We start from the raw sequence: 17,117 nt of genomic DNA on the forward strand, positions 1-17,117 counted from the left end.
TCTTTATCTGAATGGTCTTATTCTGAGGATAACCCAGTGTTACTTATGTCTCCTACACTTCCAACTTAAGACGTTCCGTTGAGCGTTTGGTCCCAGGAAACCTTGGTGTACTTTTGAGGAACCGGTATATCTTCTCCCTCATAATTAAGAGCTAAGAAGCATGGGCAATCTTCCCTGAATGCCTGTCAGTTCCAAACCATGCTTTCAGTTTAACCACTGCAGCTGTGTTGACTTTAGACTGTAATCTCTGTTTTCTCCTTTGTTGTTAATGCTCCTCCCCTTACTCTTCACTAATCCTACTGTCTAGGTTTCTCCTCTCCTCTCCAAATGATTTTCAAAGAGACAAAGGAAAAGTACATTTAATAATTTAAAAGTACATTTAATAAAAGTACATTTAATAAGTAGCTTTCCCTCCTGTCTCCAGCCTGCTTCTTCCCTGAGCTCCAGCACAGCATTCTACATCTTGCTTGTATTTCGCCCATCCTCTACCTGCACAGATGGTTCCAGCTAGCATCTCTTACATCCAACCTTCTACTTTATTTAAATATGATCTTTGAATCAAAAACAGCAGCATCACCTGGGAATTTTCCAGAAATGCAAATTCTTGGCCTCATCCCAGAGTACAGCACCAGAAACTCTGGAGGTGGGGCCCAGCAATCTGTGTTTTAACAAGATGATTTTGACAAGTGTTGAAGTTTGAGAGAATGTCTTTCTCGCCCAGTCTATGTGTTCTCTTTCTAGCTTGTGGTGTCTCTCATCCACTCTGCATATTTGCTCTGTTATTCTGGCAAATCCTTTATATACTTTTAGAATAACTATACATTCTTAACGGAGCTTATCTATTGGTGTAGTTAATTATTATCCCACCACAGTCAGTGAAGTATTTATGGGTACCCTACCTCATGGTCATTGGCAGGTCATTTCTTGAGCGACTCGTGGCATACCAGACAACATCGGGTCCTGTCAATGGCCAGCTCTACTGAAAAACAGACTAGCACTGCTTTTCTGAGAAGGTTGCAGCAGATAAACCAGAAGGACGCCTGTTTCTGTCCAATACATTAATCTTTGTTTGAGTAGCTGTGTACAGTATGACTCCAGCAGAGGATTAGTCGGAGTTTTCTTGATTGAATAACCTGGCTTTCAGAGTCCTTTTAGGAAAGATAGGAGGCAACAATTATTGCTTGACACCACTAGAAACAGAGGCAAGGCAGTCTACTTATTCTGATATTTGAAGACGGTTCAAGTTAGGGTTGAGATTAAAGATTCTATTGTAAGTGACATGGACAAGGACCCAATTCACAAATTATACAGATGCCATCCAATCTGTTGTGTCTGCTCGGTTGCGGGCCATGAAAGAATTCACGAATCAGATAGAAATATAGAAGATTTATTAAAGAGAGTTGGCTGGGCAGAGTCTGCTGGAAACTGCTGCAAACTACTGCACTGAGTCTGTTTGGTCTCAAGTTTTATGTTTTCCTATAGTTGGGGGTGGGGAAAGGTGGAGTAAAGCTGATTATCACAACCTTTGCATGTGTTATGTAGATAACATGATTTTAAAAGCAGGCTTATTTAGGATGCCAATACTCTGGGAGGATGGCAGAATCCTGTCCAAAGACCATCCCACTTACAGTGAGTCCCACCGTGGGTGGTCCCTGTAGGATTTAGAACAGGAGCAGCAGAGTGAGGGGAAAGGGTCCAAAGAGACTGGGAAAGGGATGGGGCGGAAGAATGGAAAGGAGGGAAAGGAGGGGGTGCTAAAGCCTGGGGAAGAGGAAAGTTCAGAGGCCATGGGGGAACGTGGGATAAGAGGATCAAGGAGGTTGGGGGAGGTGGACTGAGGAAATGTAGCCAAGCACATGTAGCATTGTTTCTGGAGGTCCAGCTCTTGACTTAGGACTGTTAAGTCTTGGATACTGAAGGCCTCAGACTATGTTTGTAGACCTGGGCGGAAGAGGCCTGGTGTTAAAGTTAAGAGTTCCGTTAGCTGGCCAGACCTCCTGACATTTAACTTATATTGTGGCCAGGCAACATTACAGAAAAAAGTTTACTAGAGAAGAGAGGTCAAATTAGAAGACAGCGAGAGGAGAGTCTTGGAGAATAGAGGGGCTACCTCCCATGACTACAGGGCCAATGGTTCGTGATGGCTGGGCAGGAGATTGAAGAGCGTCCCCCTGAATCTCTGAAGGATTCCTCCCACTCTGGTTACGGACTTAACCAGTGCTTTACCGCATACCCAAGAGGAAGCGAACGAGAGAAACTGACCGGTAGTTACGAGAGCATCCCCTGTACTAAGGAAGTGGGTCGTGGACCAGCCTGTGGAATTCCCGGATGTCCCTAGGCATATCCACTTACCAACTGATGACCTGGTGAGTCACACTGGAGGTGCTTCCCCAGAAGATCCAATAAAAGGTGAAAGTAGAGGAGATAGGGAATGAGAGAGAGTAAAAGGGGAGTCTCACACCATTTGGCCTTGGTATTCCCGTTGGAGAGGATGTTGGGCTTTCAGTCCCACTGGAGAGTAGCCCCAGTCAGGGACCATCAGTTCCCACCTAATCCGTGGGGGATCTGAGAGAGACTTGTGGAAGGAAGAGGAAAGAGACCTGCTAGTGTATGTGGATTCGCCCTGGATGAGCTGCCGCTGCCAACTGTGCCACATGTTGGAGAGTAGGTGTAATGCAGGGTGTTAGCTCCCACTTCCCGACCAAGAACGCAGGATATGGTGAGGCCAAAAATGAATACCAACGGAGCCATAGATAGGGGAGTCATACCACTATATTCTCACTGGCGACTGGGTTGGAGACACAGGAAGCAGGAGCCGCAACCTGCCCTCCGCTTCTCTGCCAACCAATCAACCCACCCCCTAGTGTAGCCACGGCAGTTATATCAGTGGTTAATGGCTAACTGATAACAGCTGATGGCCACCAAGCCACAGTGGATGGCTGTCTGATTACAGCTCATGGCCTTCTAATAACCGAGCCGGCACCTTTTCACGTGAGGCCGAGAGCCTGGAAACTGCTCTCTGGGACTCTGTCCCCACAGATACTATTCCCTCCCCTCTTTTTAAAAAAATAAATCAGCACTTTATAGGTTAAAATGTAGTGACAACTTCAAAAATTGGTTTAAAATCTTCAAATTGCTTTGTTAGGGGCAAACACTGGCAGGGAGGGAATGAGCTTCAGTGGAAATTTCTCATTAAATTGAGGCCGAAACTAGATGGTGGTGTTCTTAAAATTCTGAATGGCGGCAAAATAAAGTATTCTTGCAAAATATGTGAGTTTCTAAGATTTAGTCTACCACGATTTGAAAGATGTTGGTAATCCATGCATTTAATAACTGGGTCCAAGGAAACCTTGTTCTACAGTTGATTTGGGGGGGAAAAAAAAACCCAGAACAAATATTTTTTTAGACATTAAGGCAGTGCTCAGTTCCTACCAGGGGCTTTTTACTTACTCGAAGAGTCAAGGTTAACATATCTGAAGCAATACCCAAAGTATCAGATAATAGATGGTTAAGTGCTAACTTACGTTATCCTTGACGTACTTCTCTGTGTACACTCTTGGAAATCTCATCTCTCATGACTTTATCTAATAACTATGTAGGTCAGTGTTTCTCAGTCTTGAGTAATGTAGGGCTAGACTGTTGCAAAATTTTATTACATTCCCTCAGTATGGAATGAAAGAATTATTATTTTACTAAAACATGTATCAATCTAAAATCAGGCACAAACCACTTAACCTTATGAGTCTTAAAAAATCATAAAATCAAATCTACAAATACAGAAAATCTATACAGCCAATAGAATTTAAATTACTTTAGTGGCATGGATGATATTTTATTGAAGCACAAAAACCACTCAGAGCCTGAGCATGGTTCTACCTGCTAAGGTGCAGTTTCCTTTGTTTTCAGTAGGCTTTTTTTACTATTTAAGACATAATGACTCAGCTTTCACCACTTCTTTATTCACACTACTGTAAAACTATCCTTTATACTACACTTCCTGTGAAGTTTTTTTGTTTTGTTTTGTTTTTTTTGCCTAATCCTTTATATACTTTCTGTGAGATTTTTTCGATTTTTGCCTGTGATTTGTAGAAACACATCATGTGTGTATTAAGTCTGATTGTGATATTGTCTCACTATTTGGCAATAATTTATATAATACTATGGATTGTCAACTTGATTGATATACAAATGAAAAGGAAAGAAATAAAATCTTGGGTGATACTTGATAAAAGGTTGCCACCCAGATGGTCCCAAATTTTCTTGTTACTTTTAAAGATTGTCATAGATATGAAGACATGAAATCCTCATTAAGAGATATAAGAAACCCTCATTAAAAACTGAAGGCAGCTGTGGTGGACACAGCTGTGCCTCTGAGATCCCCTACAAGGAAGCAGGTGGTGCCCCAGCTACCAGCAGACAGCCTCGAGCTCTCAGTTCCTTTAGGGTTTGCTCTGCTGCAAAGAGCTGCCAAGCCCAAGTGTGTGTCCTTCCACAGGTGCCCACCTTCAAGGACTGATGCAGGCAATGGTGATGATCTCCCATATTTCTCCTGAACACGGACAACTCTCATGGGCCGCATACACTCCAGGCTTCCTGTGGACTTGGCTGAGGCTTTGTTGGCTTACACTGCAGTTGCACTTTTCCCTCCCAATCAGGCTTTTCTTCCCTCTCCCATTAGTTATGATCCCTAATAAATACCCTGCATGCCAAACTCCATCTTAGTATCTGCTTCTGGAGAATAGTTAACAAGAGCTCCCAAGAATCTCTCTGAGGACTGCCTCCTTCCTACCCCGCCCCAAAGAGTGAGAATGCCTCTTCTGTAGCCCTTAATCTTCCTGCAATCTTGTAGTCTGAAAGTTCAGATTCCAATTGTATATTCCTGCCAGAAGTTCAGATTCAACAGGTCCAAAACTGATGCAAAATGATCTCTCCAGTTCCTGACTCAGAACAACTTGTTGTTGTTTTATTTTCCTCTTTTATAATTTATTTTATGGCACTACCATCATATTCCTACAGGATCACAAACTGGGAGGTAATTTTGATTCCTCACACACCTTGCTCTATACAGTTAGTCTATTATTCATGCTCTTAACATGGGAGCGACTTCACTCATTTCTCCAGGGATTCACTTCCCTCTAAATAAAGGATGCTGCTGAAATTATAATGGAGAGCTTCACTTTGCTTTCAGAATATTGTCTCTAACAGTTTCCCTTCCCTTCAATTCCATAGACTTTAAAAGACAAACCTTGTGTGTGTGTGTGTTTTCCATAAAGGACACATATACAAAATTCCAACCCATAATCACGTACTTACTTGAGAGTCCAATACTTTGGCTCACATATTGAATAACAGAATAATGCTTTGAGAAGATGGCAGCAAATGCCAAAGGCTTTACATTTCCTTTTGCAATTAAGATCAGTGCCATCATGAAAACAAAACATTTATTTTGTCTCATTTTAAGACAAAAATACATTCAACTTTTTTCCTCCTTATCTTTCATATTGAACTAAAGAAAGCCAAGTCTTAATAAATGCCAAAGTAATAATTGTATAATATAGAGACTAAAACATGTGTGAATGTTATTATGCGGTTTAGAACTCTATGACAACATACATATTTTTAAAAGCAGTCCACTCATTAAAAGATACTGAGGTTTAAAACTGAAAATGGAGTTGTCAGTTGAAAATGAGAAACTGAGATGCTTGTGAGAGAGACATTGTCAGGAAAGCAGTAGAACATTTCCTGCCCGTGGGTGCAGTCTTGAGGATTTGTCACAGCCATCACGAACCCAACGACCATTACCACAGCACCAATGGGAAGCATGACACAGGACATAATCTTATCTGAGTGTGTCCTCGGTTCTTCAGAGAGTTTCAGATAACATGCTGATGGAATGATAAAAATTAGGGGAGCTGCACAGAGCACACCCTGCGTATTAAAAATGAGAAACAAGATAATATCAAATGGAACATTCCTTGGAGCGTTTTTTAAAAAATTAACAAAATGTATTTGTCATTGCACATGTTAAAAGTTGCAAAGCCTTGGTTGAATCAAAGGAAAGAAAAATAATTCTAAGAAAAACTTAGAAATAGGTGTTTTTTTTTCATTTCTGATAGTATATTTACAAATGAGAAGCGTAAAACAATATAAACTAAAATAAGACTAGAAAAAATAATCAAAAAATAATGTAGAAAATAAAAAAGATGGTAAAACTGACGCTGGCAAACTTGAAATTTCTCATATTTTCAGTTATGTCACATTACCTTATGCTTTTCAAATTACTGTGTATCTACGATGCTGTTCCAATCTGAGAGATTTATTTGTCATTGTGTACAAGGAGCTATTGGTAGGTATATAAAGCATATTCTTTCCCCCTAAGTTTGTATGAAAGTAAGTGACTATCTGTATGAGAAAGGAAAAGTATAACCCTCAGGGCACTCAACATGAAATAGCATTTCTACGTCATCTTTCAAGCAAAACTAAACACATTAATTACTCTAAAAAAATGACAGCAGAACTAAATAACTATGACTCATTCATCCTCCCTCACATTAGCTTATGGATAAGTCCAACCTGAGGGGGAATGTCAGATTGAAAATTATGGGAAGTAGTTTGTCTATTATAAAAATACCAAGAGTTACTAACTTCAAAAGAAAAGAAACTTTCTCATAGAGGAGGCCAAATTTGCATTAGAAACTTTGCAAATACAATAATGTTAAAATTTAATGCATTTTAGGCAATATGTTTTCTAATTATATTAAATGTTAATTATTAAACAAAATATAATATACATTAATAAAATATATTAAATATAATTTAATATATTTAATATATAAATATTAATATATTAAATATATAATTTTAATTAAAATATAATATTTTAAATATAAATTTAAATATTTAATATATTAAATATATAATTTTATGACAAACAATATTCTCTTAAGCCATAAAATACAAGTTTTTTGTAATACACTCAATAGAAAAAGTGATATTGGTTTAGAATTAAAAGCAAGCTTTCCATAAAAATACATGTTTTGTTATATTTGAAAAAGTTATGGAAATTTGTAAATATACAGAAATGTAAACAGAAGAGTATAATGAAACCCTATAAACCTAACTCCTATGGTTTGAAAGCTTTTGACACATTATTTTGGTAATTTTAAATTTGAAAATTTTTTTCAAAAACATTTGAAAGCTTTTTGACACAAATTTTCCTAAATTGGTAAAATCATAGAAAACTGATTTTGAAATTGGATGATGTAAAAGAACATATTATACCTTAATGATAGTTTTAAAAGCAATAGTTTCTCAAGATCACCATTTACTAAAATGACTGTTTTATACTAAGTACCATCCTCATGCCAGAAATATTACAACTATCATTCCAAAAATAGAATTTGTTCCTGTTTTACAAAAACAGCAACTGTACAGAGAAATGGCCATTAAGGGGGGCACGTTATAAAATCAGACTAGCCAGGCAGCATCTAACATCTAGGGACGCATAGGAGGGACCACATTTCATAGAAAATATTTCTACAGTCAGAAATATAAGATTGAGAAAATACGAAGAGGTATCAAATTGTATTCTAGTTTAAAACATACATACAATATAATTTTTTCATTCATAGCACCTAAATACAAATAAATACCTACAATGGTACACAGGGTATAAAGGATTAATTTTCATGTGGCTACAATGAAATGAAGGATGGATTCCTTGGGTTCTATCGTGATACTTGGGCTCTACTGTTATGTTTTTTATGTTATGAGACATCCTGTAGAACACAGTCTGTGTTTATAATAATTATTACCCTGTGATTCCTTGGAAATAATTTTTGAAAGTGAAAAAGTAATGAAAACACAAATATACACATGTACATATATATGTATAGAGAAAGTCTTTTCTCTTTATAGGAACAAACTATAATTCATCTGGAATTGGGGAGTGTCAAAGTTCTATCAAGATGAAACTGCTACCAGCTGCTGCTAAGAAGCTGTCATCGATCAGTCAGCATTTTGGGACCCTTCCAAACCTAACTTGCTGGGCAGTGCAAAGCAATAGGTGTTCTGTTTATGTTATAATTCTTAGGAGTTGAGAAAGTAGCAATTAGTGTAAAACCTATATAGCTGATGTTTGTACTGGAAGAAGTCCAGTTGGGTATCTTGTCTCAATAGCAGTTATTTTCTTAGTATTTGAAAGCTCAGTCTTGCTAGAGGTTATTGTTAGGACGCAAGATCAAGTGCAAAATGACAGAGCAGTTCCATCTACTATACTCCTTATAGAGAAGTCCAGCTTATTTGATCTATTTAACATAGCCTGGCTTGAGAATACACCACTGGCTTTGGAATAACTTTTGAAATTGCTTGACAGGACGTAAATAGTATAATTGTTTATTAAAGAGACAATAAAATATAGCCATACTTATAAAAGGACGGCACTGTCCTTTCATAATAACACTATTGATGCTAAGGGATTTTGCAGTTTGCTATAAGAAAATAACAGGTGTTGAAGATTTTTATTGGCAATACAGGTTGAAAAAGTATCTGAATTCTCCTACTTGAACAGAAACCTCTCAAATGATGCAAGGAAGCTGAAATCTAAATAAGAGAATGCTAACATAGCTTTTAAATTTCTACTTTGTAATCAATTTGTACTCATGAAATGTATTCTTATAACTTAGAAAGAACGTCTCTCTAGCTCAGGAGGTCTTTGGCAGCGTGGACCATGACTTGCTCACCCTGATGACTGTATCTCTACCTCGAGGCTCTCACTGGGTAACGGGCTTGCTTTGTTCCTTCCACTGTAAGCTGCACACAATGCTTGTTGGGCTGGTTACTCTGGCCACCGGCACCAGCTGCTTCATCTTTTCTCCTTTGTTGCAAGCAGAACCCATAGGGCCCAATTACCGCAGATGGCCTCTTTTCTCTAATAGCAACATCAGGGCTGAGATGCTGGAGTCTTAGTACCAAGAATGGGACATATACTTATTATAGTTGCTTCTAAAATGAATCCTGTAAAACTGAGGGTGTATTTGCTTTGGAAAAATATGTCACTGTTGTCCACTGCCATGAAAACAATGAAATAAAAGGGAAGCTAAATTCTAAATGGGGTTTTGCTTTTGATTAAATAACTAATGTGACCCTGAACAATTTATCCTATATTATTTTATTATACTAAGTAACAGCATTTCCCTAACTTTGCAAATTGGAGGTCTGATTCTATTACACATCTCACCTGTGAAGATCATTATTCGACTTAGTAATGAGTCAAAAGCCATAATAGAAAAGAATTCCTAAAGTACTACAAATATTAACTAAGATAAAAGCTATTAGTTAAAAATTATGAATTTCGAAGAAAAACTTTTAGTTTTATTTTATCTCACAGTATTTATTTTAACCCATTATTAAAGTCTATCCATATATATTAAGGATTACTCTTAACCTCACAGATAAATTCCATGCTTAGATTTTTAATTTAAAAAATGGATAGAAGAAGAAACATACTTATTTTATATAATTTTAAGCCTTATATTTAGGAAACCTTGGACTAGCATAATGATTAAAAATGTGGCTATGGGGTCTGGAAGCCTGTGTTCAAATCTTGATTCTGCCACTTAGCACTAGTGTGACCGACTTAATCACTTAGTGCCTCAGTTTCTTCATCTGTAAAATTAATACAGATTAAGGAAGATAATGCATACAAAACACTTGGCAGAGAGTAAATACTCAATATATGTCAGCTCACATTGTCATTCTGAAGTGGAACACAACATGCTGTAGTCACTTCTAAAGGGTTGCATGATGTAGCCTGCATTAGTTACTAAAAGATATGATGCTGGATCTTGCTCTATTAGACGTGATAAATGCCCACACAAAAGGGAGTTGAGTAAAGACCTGAATATGTTATTGGGTATACCAAAAGACCTGTTGATTGGAAAAAAACATGCGCTGAGGTGGCCGGAAAGAGAAAGGAGATCCTAGATTGTATTAATTCCTACAAAGTGCTTTAAAACTAGTGTAATTGTCTTGGGTCATTAGATCATAACAGACAATTTAGTTCTCTTATTTAATAGTTTAATGAATGTCTATATAACCAGGTTTCTAAAAATTGAAGGGTCTTTACTTATGTTTTAAATTTTTAAAAATAGTCCTCCACAGCCAGCTCATATTTTGACTTCATAACAGGTATTTGCCAAATATTCTTCTCTGATTACATTACCAGGATTCTGTCTTAACCACAAAAAATTTTCAATGTAAGTACAAGAGAGAATATTTAATGGATTATGTGCTTACAATTTTGTTGTGCAAGTGTCAGGGTGATTAACAATTAACAGGTGATGGTCAAATTTAAAAACTAAATCATTCCTGAAAAATAAGCAATATGTGTGTTTGGTTAACTTAACAAAAAGTTGTTAAGCTATCAAGATGTGGTGAATGGTCAGGCAGCTGATAAACATTTTCTCTCATATCAAAACCCTACAATAGTAAAAAAAAAAATTGTGAACTCAAATGAGACATTTCACAAAATAAGATAACAGCTGGGAATCATTATGTGGATCATCTCCTCAGTATAGCTGAAGGATTACTTTTACTGTCAACACCAACAATTTTTTGTAACATTTAATGTTACACTAAAGAATGTCTCCTATCCAGGAGCATTGGTGGAAATAGTTTCGGAACGGTGGTCCCAAGGGGCAAATCACCCATGAAGTAATTTGAGCACTGTGTTCTTAGTACTGTGCCAGAAACAGTAGAGAATGGAGAAGCAGCTAGATTCATTCTTCAAAGAGCTTATAATTTGGCAGGGAAGGAAAACTTATGGAGAGTTTAAACAGTACACGATACAAGATAACACATAAATCAAGTTAGTGCATTACAGTAGCCATCATCCATTTACAAAGATCAAGGTGGAAACATGAAATGATTTTGAGCAAACCTACTAGCCTTAGGCTTATGAAAATTGGGAAATAGGTACAAGTTACCTTTGATATTTATCCATCTCGCCCATGAGCTTTGTTCCCATTGCTGGTTTATTAGATGATTCCCCCAGTGCTGAGTGCTTTTGGGAAGTTGCCTACGCCCTGCTGTCCACATGCTCTGCTACAAGAACAACTCTAATACTGTGCTCCTGACTGAATCTCCCACTGCCTTTGTCTGGAACTTCGAATCCAAATGGCGTCTGGAAGGAATAATGTCTTGGGCACTGACAATAATGCCTTCACCTATCCTTCAATTCTCAAGAGAATAAGTAAATAATGACTTGGGATCCCACCTGTAAAGGTGCCCTCCCGGTGGTTCATGACTAATACATGCTAAGTGCTGTGATTCTGAGTAGACATTCCATAAGGATTGCAGAAGGGGTTGCTTAATGGCTCTGAAGTGGTAGATCCACTTTTATTTGTGTCTTACCAAACAGCATCATTATCCTAGTTCCATAAAGTAGAACCAAGGAGTCATTATTGATGTGTCCCTCTATCTTCCCAATTCAATCCTTCACCAAATCCTGTCAATCTTTTCTCAAAAATGTCTTTTGGGAATCCATCTACTTCCCTCTCGCTTCCTCATCACCTATACAGCAGCTGAACTTTTATGTTTATTTGTGAGCTTGTAAGATCCATGAAAGCATGAATCCTTTCTGATTTCCTCCCATTACTATATCTTTATTGTGTGGCACATAATAATCTCTCTCTCCCTTTTTGTTCAAATATATATTTCAACAACGACAACAAATATATATATATGTAGTCAATGAATAAATGCATTAGAAGTTTCACTAGACCTTAAATCTTTGTAAGATTTGTACAGAAATGAAAGGAAAATAGTAATTATAGAAAAGAAAAGCATGAGTCAAAGGATAAAAGGAATTAACATGGCTCACTCATAGGCCCAAAATGAGATTGACTAGAGCTGAGGGTAGATTTTGGGAAGTAAATGGTTGAAAAAAAAAGCTTTCCATCGAAGGCATGGGGTCAGGTTATAGAGGCAAAAGAGTTTATGCTTGCTCTGGTAGGAAAGTAGAGAATTTTAAGCAGGATGGTGATAAATTGGAAGCGAAACTTAAATATGTTAGTTGAAGCAAAAAGCCAGTATTAATTCAGATGTGATATGATGAGGACCTAGATTTGGGAGATAGCAGTAGAGATTACAAGGGAAAGTTCTAGAGAGAGAAAACCTATTTTAAAGAAAGAGAACATGGGCATTGGTAAGTGAACGTCAAGTATGGATAACACTTTCTTCATTCACATATTTTAATGAGTCGCTGTAGAACTATATTTACTTGGCAAAGGAAATTCCAGACGCATTTAAGTTATAGGTATTTTTAGCAATATCTATATATTACAGAAAATAAAATATGAAAGAGTGCTTTAAACCAGGGTGTCTCAACCTCAGCATAATTTTTTTGTGGTGGGTGCTGTCCTGTGCATTGTGAGATGCTTAGCAGCATCCCTGGCCTCTTCCCGCTAGATGCCAGTAGCACCTGCCTACCCAGTTATGACAACCAAAAATGTCTCTAGACATTGCTGAATGTCCTCTGGGGAAGGAGGGAGAAATATTTTCCCATTGGAGAATCACTGCTCTAAAAGTATACAGTGCGGTCATATACACATTGTCATCATTACAAACATGTACTATCCTATAACAAACATTTTCGATCCACTTCAGAAAGTGGCACCTCTGTTAAGAAAAATACATCTTAAAAAAAAAGACAAATGTTGCTTTTAAAGGGATATTTAGAAGGGAAGGAATACATTTTTAAACGTACTTACACTGAGTTCTAAAACTATTCCAAGGCAATCAATCAGCAACGACACGAGCGTGGCTGCAGTAATGATAACCACTGTTACGATTATGTGGAAAACGGATGAAAGATTCCCACCAAAAAACACATTGGCAATTACCTGCCAAACAAACAGATTATTTAGACAAAATTCTCAGACATGTGAAGGATTTAAGAGAGTACTTCACATTATAGCACTTAGGACTATATAAAATACTACCAATAAGGCAATCAATCAAATTTTAAGCTGTATGAATGCTTTACCTTTTCCAATGTACTTACACACAGACATATACACACATCAATAACAAGTATTCTTTATTGAACTATTAGACAGGCAGTACATGCCATATTAATGTGTGAATAAATATATTTCTCAAGTGTAAGAGACCTTGGGAAGTTACCTTATACTTCTTCCTTAAGTCCAACAAGGTTACCACTAAGACGACCTACAGATGCTATTTAAATTATTTGAATGACCTGTAAGAAAGGAGTTACCACAATTTTCTTTAATAATGGATGTGTAATATTCTTTACTAACAGGAAATTAGTTTTACGTAATTTAAATCTTATTTGATACAAGTGAAGTCTATTTTATCTGGTCTTTCTTCAACAAAAATGGCGAAAAGTTGATCACCGTTTTCCATTGATACTCCGTTTAGGGAATCAATCAACAGTTACCTATTCTATGTTTCCTAGTCTGTGACATGATTTGCAAAAAGAAAATGTCTAGGAAATTAACATCCCATGCTCGGAAATTAACATCCTAACTGGGGAGATCCAAACAAGCTCATGGAACAAATGGTGATCAATTTATGACAGGATAAAGATGACCCAATAGAATTTAGAACTAGAACAATCTTTACTTATCTAGATCTGTCTTCCTTATAGTAATTGGCTTTAAGGCATTCCTGAAATGTGCTTGTCCTAACCTGGCTTGAGGTGGAGCTTGAAACAGGGATAGGATTTAGAGCAGAATTATAGACCCAGGCAACAGTGTGAAAAAGAGCAGAGGCAAGAATAGGAAAGATACCTATGGAAGGCAAGGAGGAGACAGTTTGAGAAAGGTGATGATTGTCTGAAAAAAAACCATGAAGTAAGAGTAGGAATTGGTAGGAGAGGGTCAGAAGTTAGGGGACCTTAATGAAGCCAACTCTCCAAGCTGTGATGAGTAACATTCCCCTTAGACTGGATACTACAGTGTCTCTGCTAATAATTTAATGAGGAATACTAATACCTTTTTCTTGTTTACGATTGTACAATTGGTGATTTTCCAAATATTATCTTATTTAAAATTCATTCATATATATGCCTCTAAGATAGGACGGAAACAGTGGGAAATCACTCAGTGAGGCAGGCTAGTGAGTACTATTTATTAGGGGTAGATAGGCTTTTTGGTAGTCTTGTATGTGGCTGCCTACGTACCTATGAATAGAAATGGCTTTGATAGATTTATGCCAATATTTTATTTATTTATTAATTAATTAATATATTTATGGCGTGCGGAAAGGAGAAAAAGAGAAAGGAAATTATGGGTGAGGTACCAGGTTCCTCTGCCTAGTATTTGCTACCATGGCAGAGATCTTGATTTAGTTCTGTCTTTGTGTGGTGGCAGTAGAAAGGAAACACGAGTTCCAAATACTGAAGACATAAGCTGTGCAGGTGGGGTGACTCAGACTGTCCACAGGCAGCTCACCAGAAACCACATGAGAATGCACCATCTGTTACTGCTGATCTAGAGATTAGATTTGAACCTAAAGTACTGGGCAGAAGCTAAGAGAAAACCATTTCCTGCATCCAACAATAGTTAGCAAAAATTTTAAAGGCTCCTAAATTAAAAAAAAAAAAAAAAAATCTTCACAAAGGAGAGTTCAGTCTAGGTCTTCCTTACATTCAAGGTGGAGACCTGGCCTGTGAGTTATACGTTTGTAAGCGAGGACCAGCGCTAATTGTAAAGGACGCACATAGTGCTGAACATTTCCTTATTCCGTTTCCCTGTGCTGCATGCAGTTCCTTTTGCCCACAAGCTCAGCGCTGGTCTGCTTCTAGAAGCCTGCCGAGTTAGTTGGTTAGTACATTTAAAGCTCTGTAGGTGTTTCACTTCACACATTAGACCCATTCACATGGTGTGCTGTGTAAATAGCCTCTAGCAATAGGTCCTAAGACTAATCCTTTTTCAGCAAGATTCCTGAAAGGACCACTGTGAAGCAGGATCATGTTTCTCTGCTAACTGGTACAGTGGATTTTTAGCTGACTTGCATAAGGCACTCCTGACAAGCCACGTTATCCAATGTTACACAAAAAGGATTAGTTCTCTTTCACCTAATCTCTCTCTACAAATCCAGGAGGGCTATATAAACAACTTAACTTGGAATGGACTTTATAAGTGAAATACACACACACACACACACACACATATACACATATACACATATATACATATATACATATATATATAATCTATGTTATTTTATATGGTATGTAAATATAAATAAGTATATACAAACAAATAAATTAAATATATCTGTAAACCTAATGGTTTAAATTTAATTTTGCTTTTCCATAGAAAATAAAATAGTTTTCAAAAATAACAAAACTGATCAGATTGCGTTCTATTGTGCCTTTAATCCATGTTGACTTAGAAAACATCTTAGAAAAAGACAACATTTTAAAACATGTTTTAAACCTTAGTACTTAATTTCTCAGTAAGAATGGCTTTAAAAAAAACTTAGTTTAGCTTTTTAAAGGCTGGCATTCATTTTGGAATGCAGTTGTATAAATATTTATACTTATGCTAATATAAACTAAAGCACCAACTCTGATTTTCAAATCCAACTTTAGAAAAAAATATCTTGCAAACACTGAATACAAATTTATCTTTAAACTGGTTGTAAAGAAAATTTCATAAATTATATTACTTCTCATGCACTCAGGAATGTGCAGAATTGAATCATTTACAAATCTTCCTAAATAAATGTAGTAGAGAGATCACCTAGGTAAAGTGATGGAAAGGAATTGTGCTTACCTCTCTAGTCACAAAGCACTCGATGGGGTACGTTAAAATGACAGTGACTCCATAACAAAACCTTCCAAACGTTACCAGGTCATCATTTCTGCAATAATTTTCAAATAAGTCTCCTAGAGAAGCATATAAAGTATATTTATTTAACAGATACTAGATATTTGATATAAATATCTAATAAATGAGACATTGGACATTTATTATGTAAGTGAAGCTACATAAACTTTATTTAATTAATAGAATGGATTGCCAAGTCTAAATATAAGTTTTTGAATCCCATAACTATATAATTAGTGACTGATATTAGAACTAGTACATGTTCCACTTGAAGATGAATTAATCACTAATAGTTTTCCTTTTATTTTCATTGTTTTGGTACACTTGCCTAAATTTGTATCAACTTCTGAAAAGTACTTTTTATCCATTGTCTTACACTAGAATCAACTCCGTTCTTGTGCATTGGTTTTATAAACTTGCTTCTGGTCTTTGTTTCTGGTAAGTGACTTCACTATTTAAAAAAAAGTCTTTTAAAATAAACAAATTTCCTTTTGAAATGCTATTCATAGATCAAGGACAATCTTGAAAGGAAGAGTGGACCATTGCATCTGGGGAGCTGAATTTCCTGTGTATCACACTATAGGGTTTAATCACAAACTTAGGGCCACAGCAAGAAATTCCAAACATATATTATTTTTCATGATATCTGATAAACCCAAGTGTAAATGCACTGATTCAAAAATGTGAAAATAAGGAAGAGCATTATATTTCATTAGTTCCATACCAAATGATGGACCATATATATCTCGGACCAATTCTTATTTAGAGACTGTGTTTTCTCAGACACCTACCATATGAAGACATACAGGGATCTAATAAGGGCACAAAAGTCATGTCAGCAAAAAAAGTTTCCCAATGTTGAAACCAAGGATATTTGGGTCTGTTTCTTTCCTAAATATAACATGCTTACAGTTTAAAATTTTGGTTGCATTTTTCACCAGACTGAATAGAAAATTAGATCAAAGTCACAGACTACCACACTGTTTAAAAAGAAAACAAACAAGAATACTTTTGTACTTTCTTTTTTTCATTAAAAAGCTAAATGACTTGCCTCTTCCTAAGACTTAAGTGACTCTTGTCTCCGCCCACCATCCACTAGAACAAATGTGTATTACTTTCTAGTGTCCCTTTGGGGCAGAAGGGGATTAAACCACAGAGCAGTAGTGGTAGAGACTTGTTTCAAGATTGATTGAAAAGGTTCCAGCACTCTAAGAAAAAAGGACGGATGCTCCCCTTCACTAACCTCTACTGAAAAAT

The 17,117-nt window shown here is 36.7% G+C and overlaps 1 protein-coding gene across 6 annotated transcripts in view; it reads right to left on the reverse strand.

The window, feature by feature from the left end:
- Positions 1 to 5,424: 5,424 nt before the first annotated feature.
- Positions 5,425 to 17,117, reverse strand: part of SLC38A11 (solute carrier family 38 member 11) — a 50,569-nt gene continuing 38,876 nt past the window's right edge. For all 6 annotated transcript variants that reach the window (XM_074337200.1, XM_019727490.2, XM_019727488.2 and 3 more), the window contains 3 exons: positions 15,807 to 15,919; positions 12,771 to 12,902; positions 5,425 to 5,928 (listed from right to left, as the gene is read on the reverse strand). In XM_074337200.1, the coding sequence (XP_074193301.1) occupies positions 5,638 to 5,928; positions 12,771 to 12,902; positions 15,807 to 15,919 (536 nt within the window). In that variant the 3' untranslated portion in view covers positions 5,425 to 5,637. The remainder of the gene's footprint in view (positions 5,929 to 12,770; positions 12,903 to 15,806; positions 15,920 to 17,117) is intronic.

The sequence above is a fragment of the Rhinolophus sinicus genome, linkage group LG01 (genome assembly GCF_036562045.2).
Source record: "Rhinolophus sinicus isolate RSC01 linkage group LG01, ASM3656204v1, whole genome shotgun sequence".
NCBI lineage: Eukaryota > Metazoa > Chordata > Mammalia > Chiroptera > Rhinolophidae > Rhinolophus > Rhinolophus sinicus.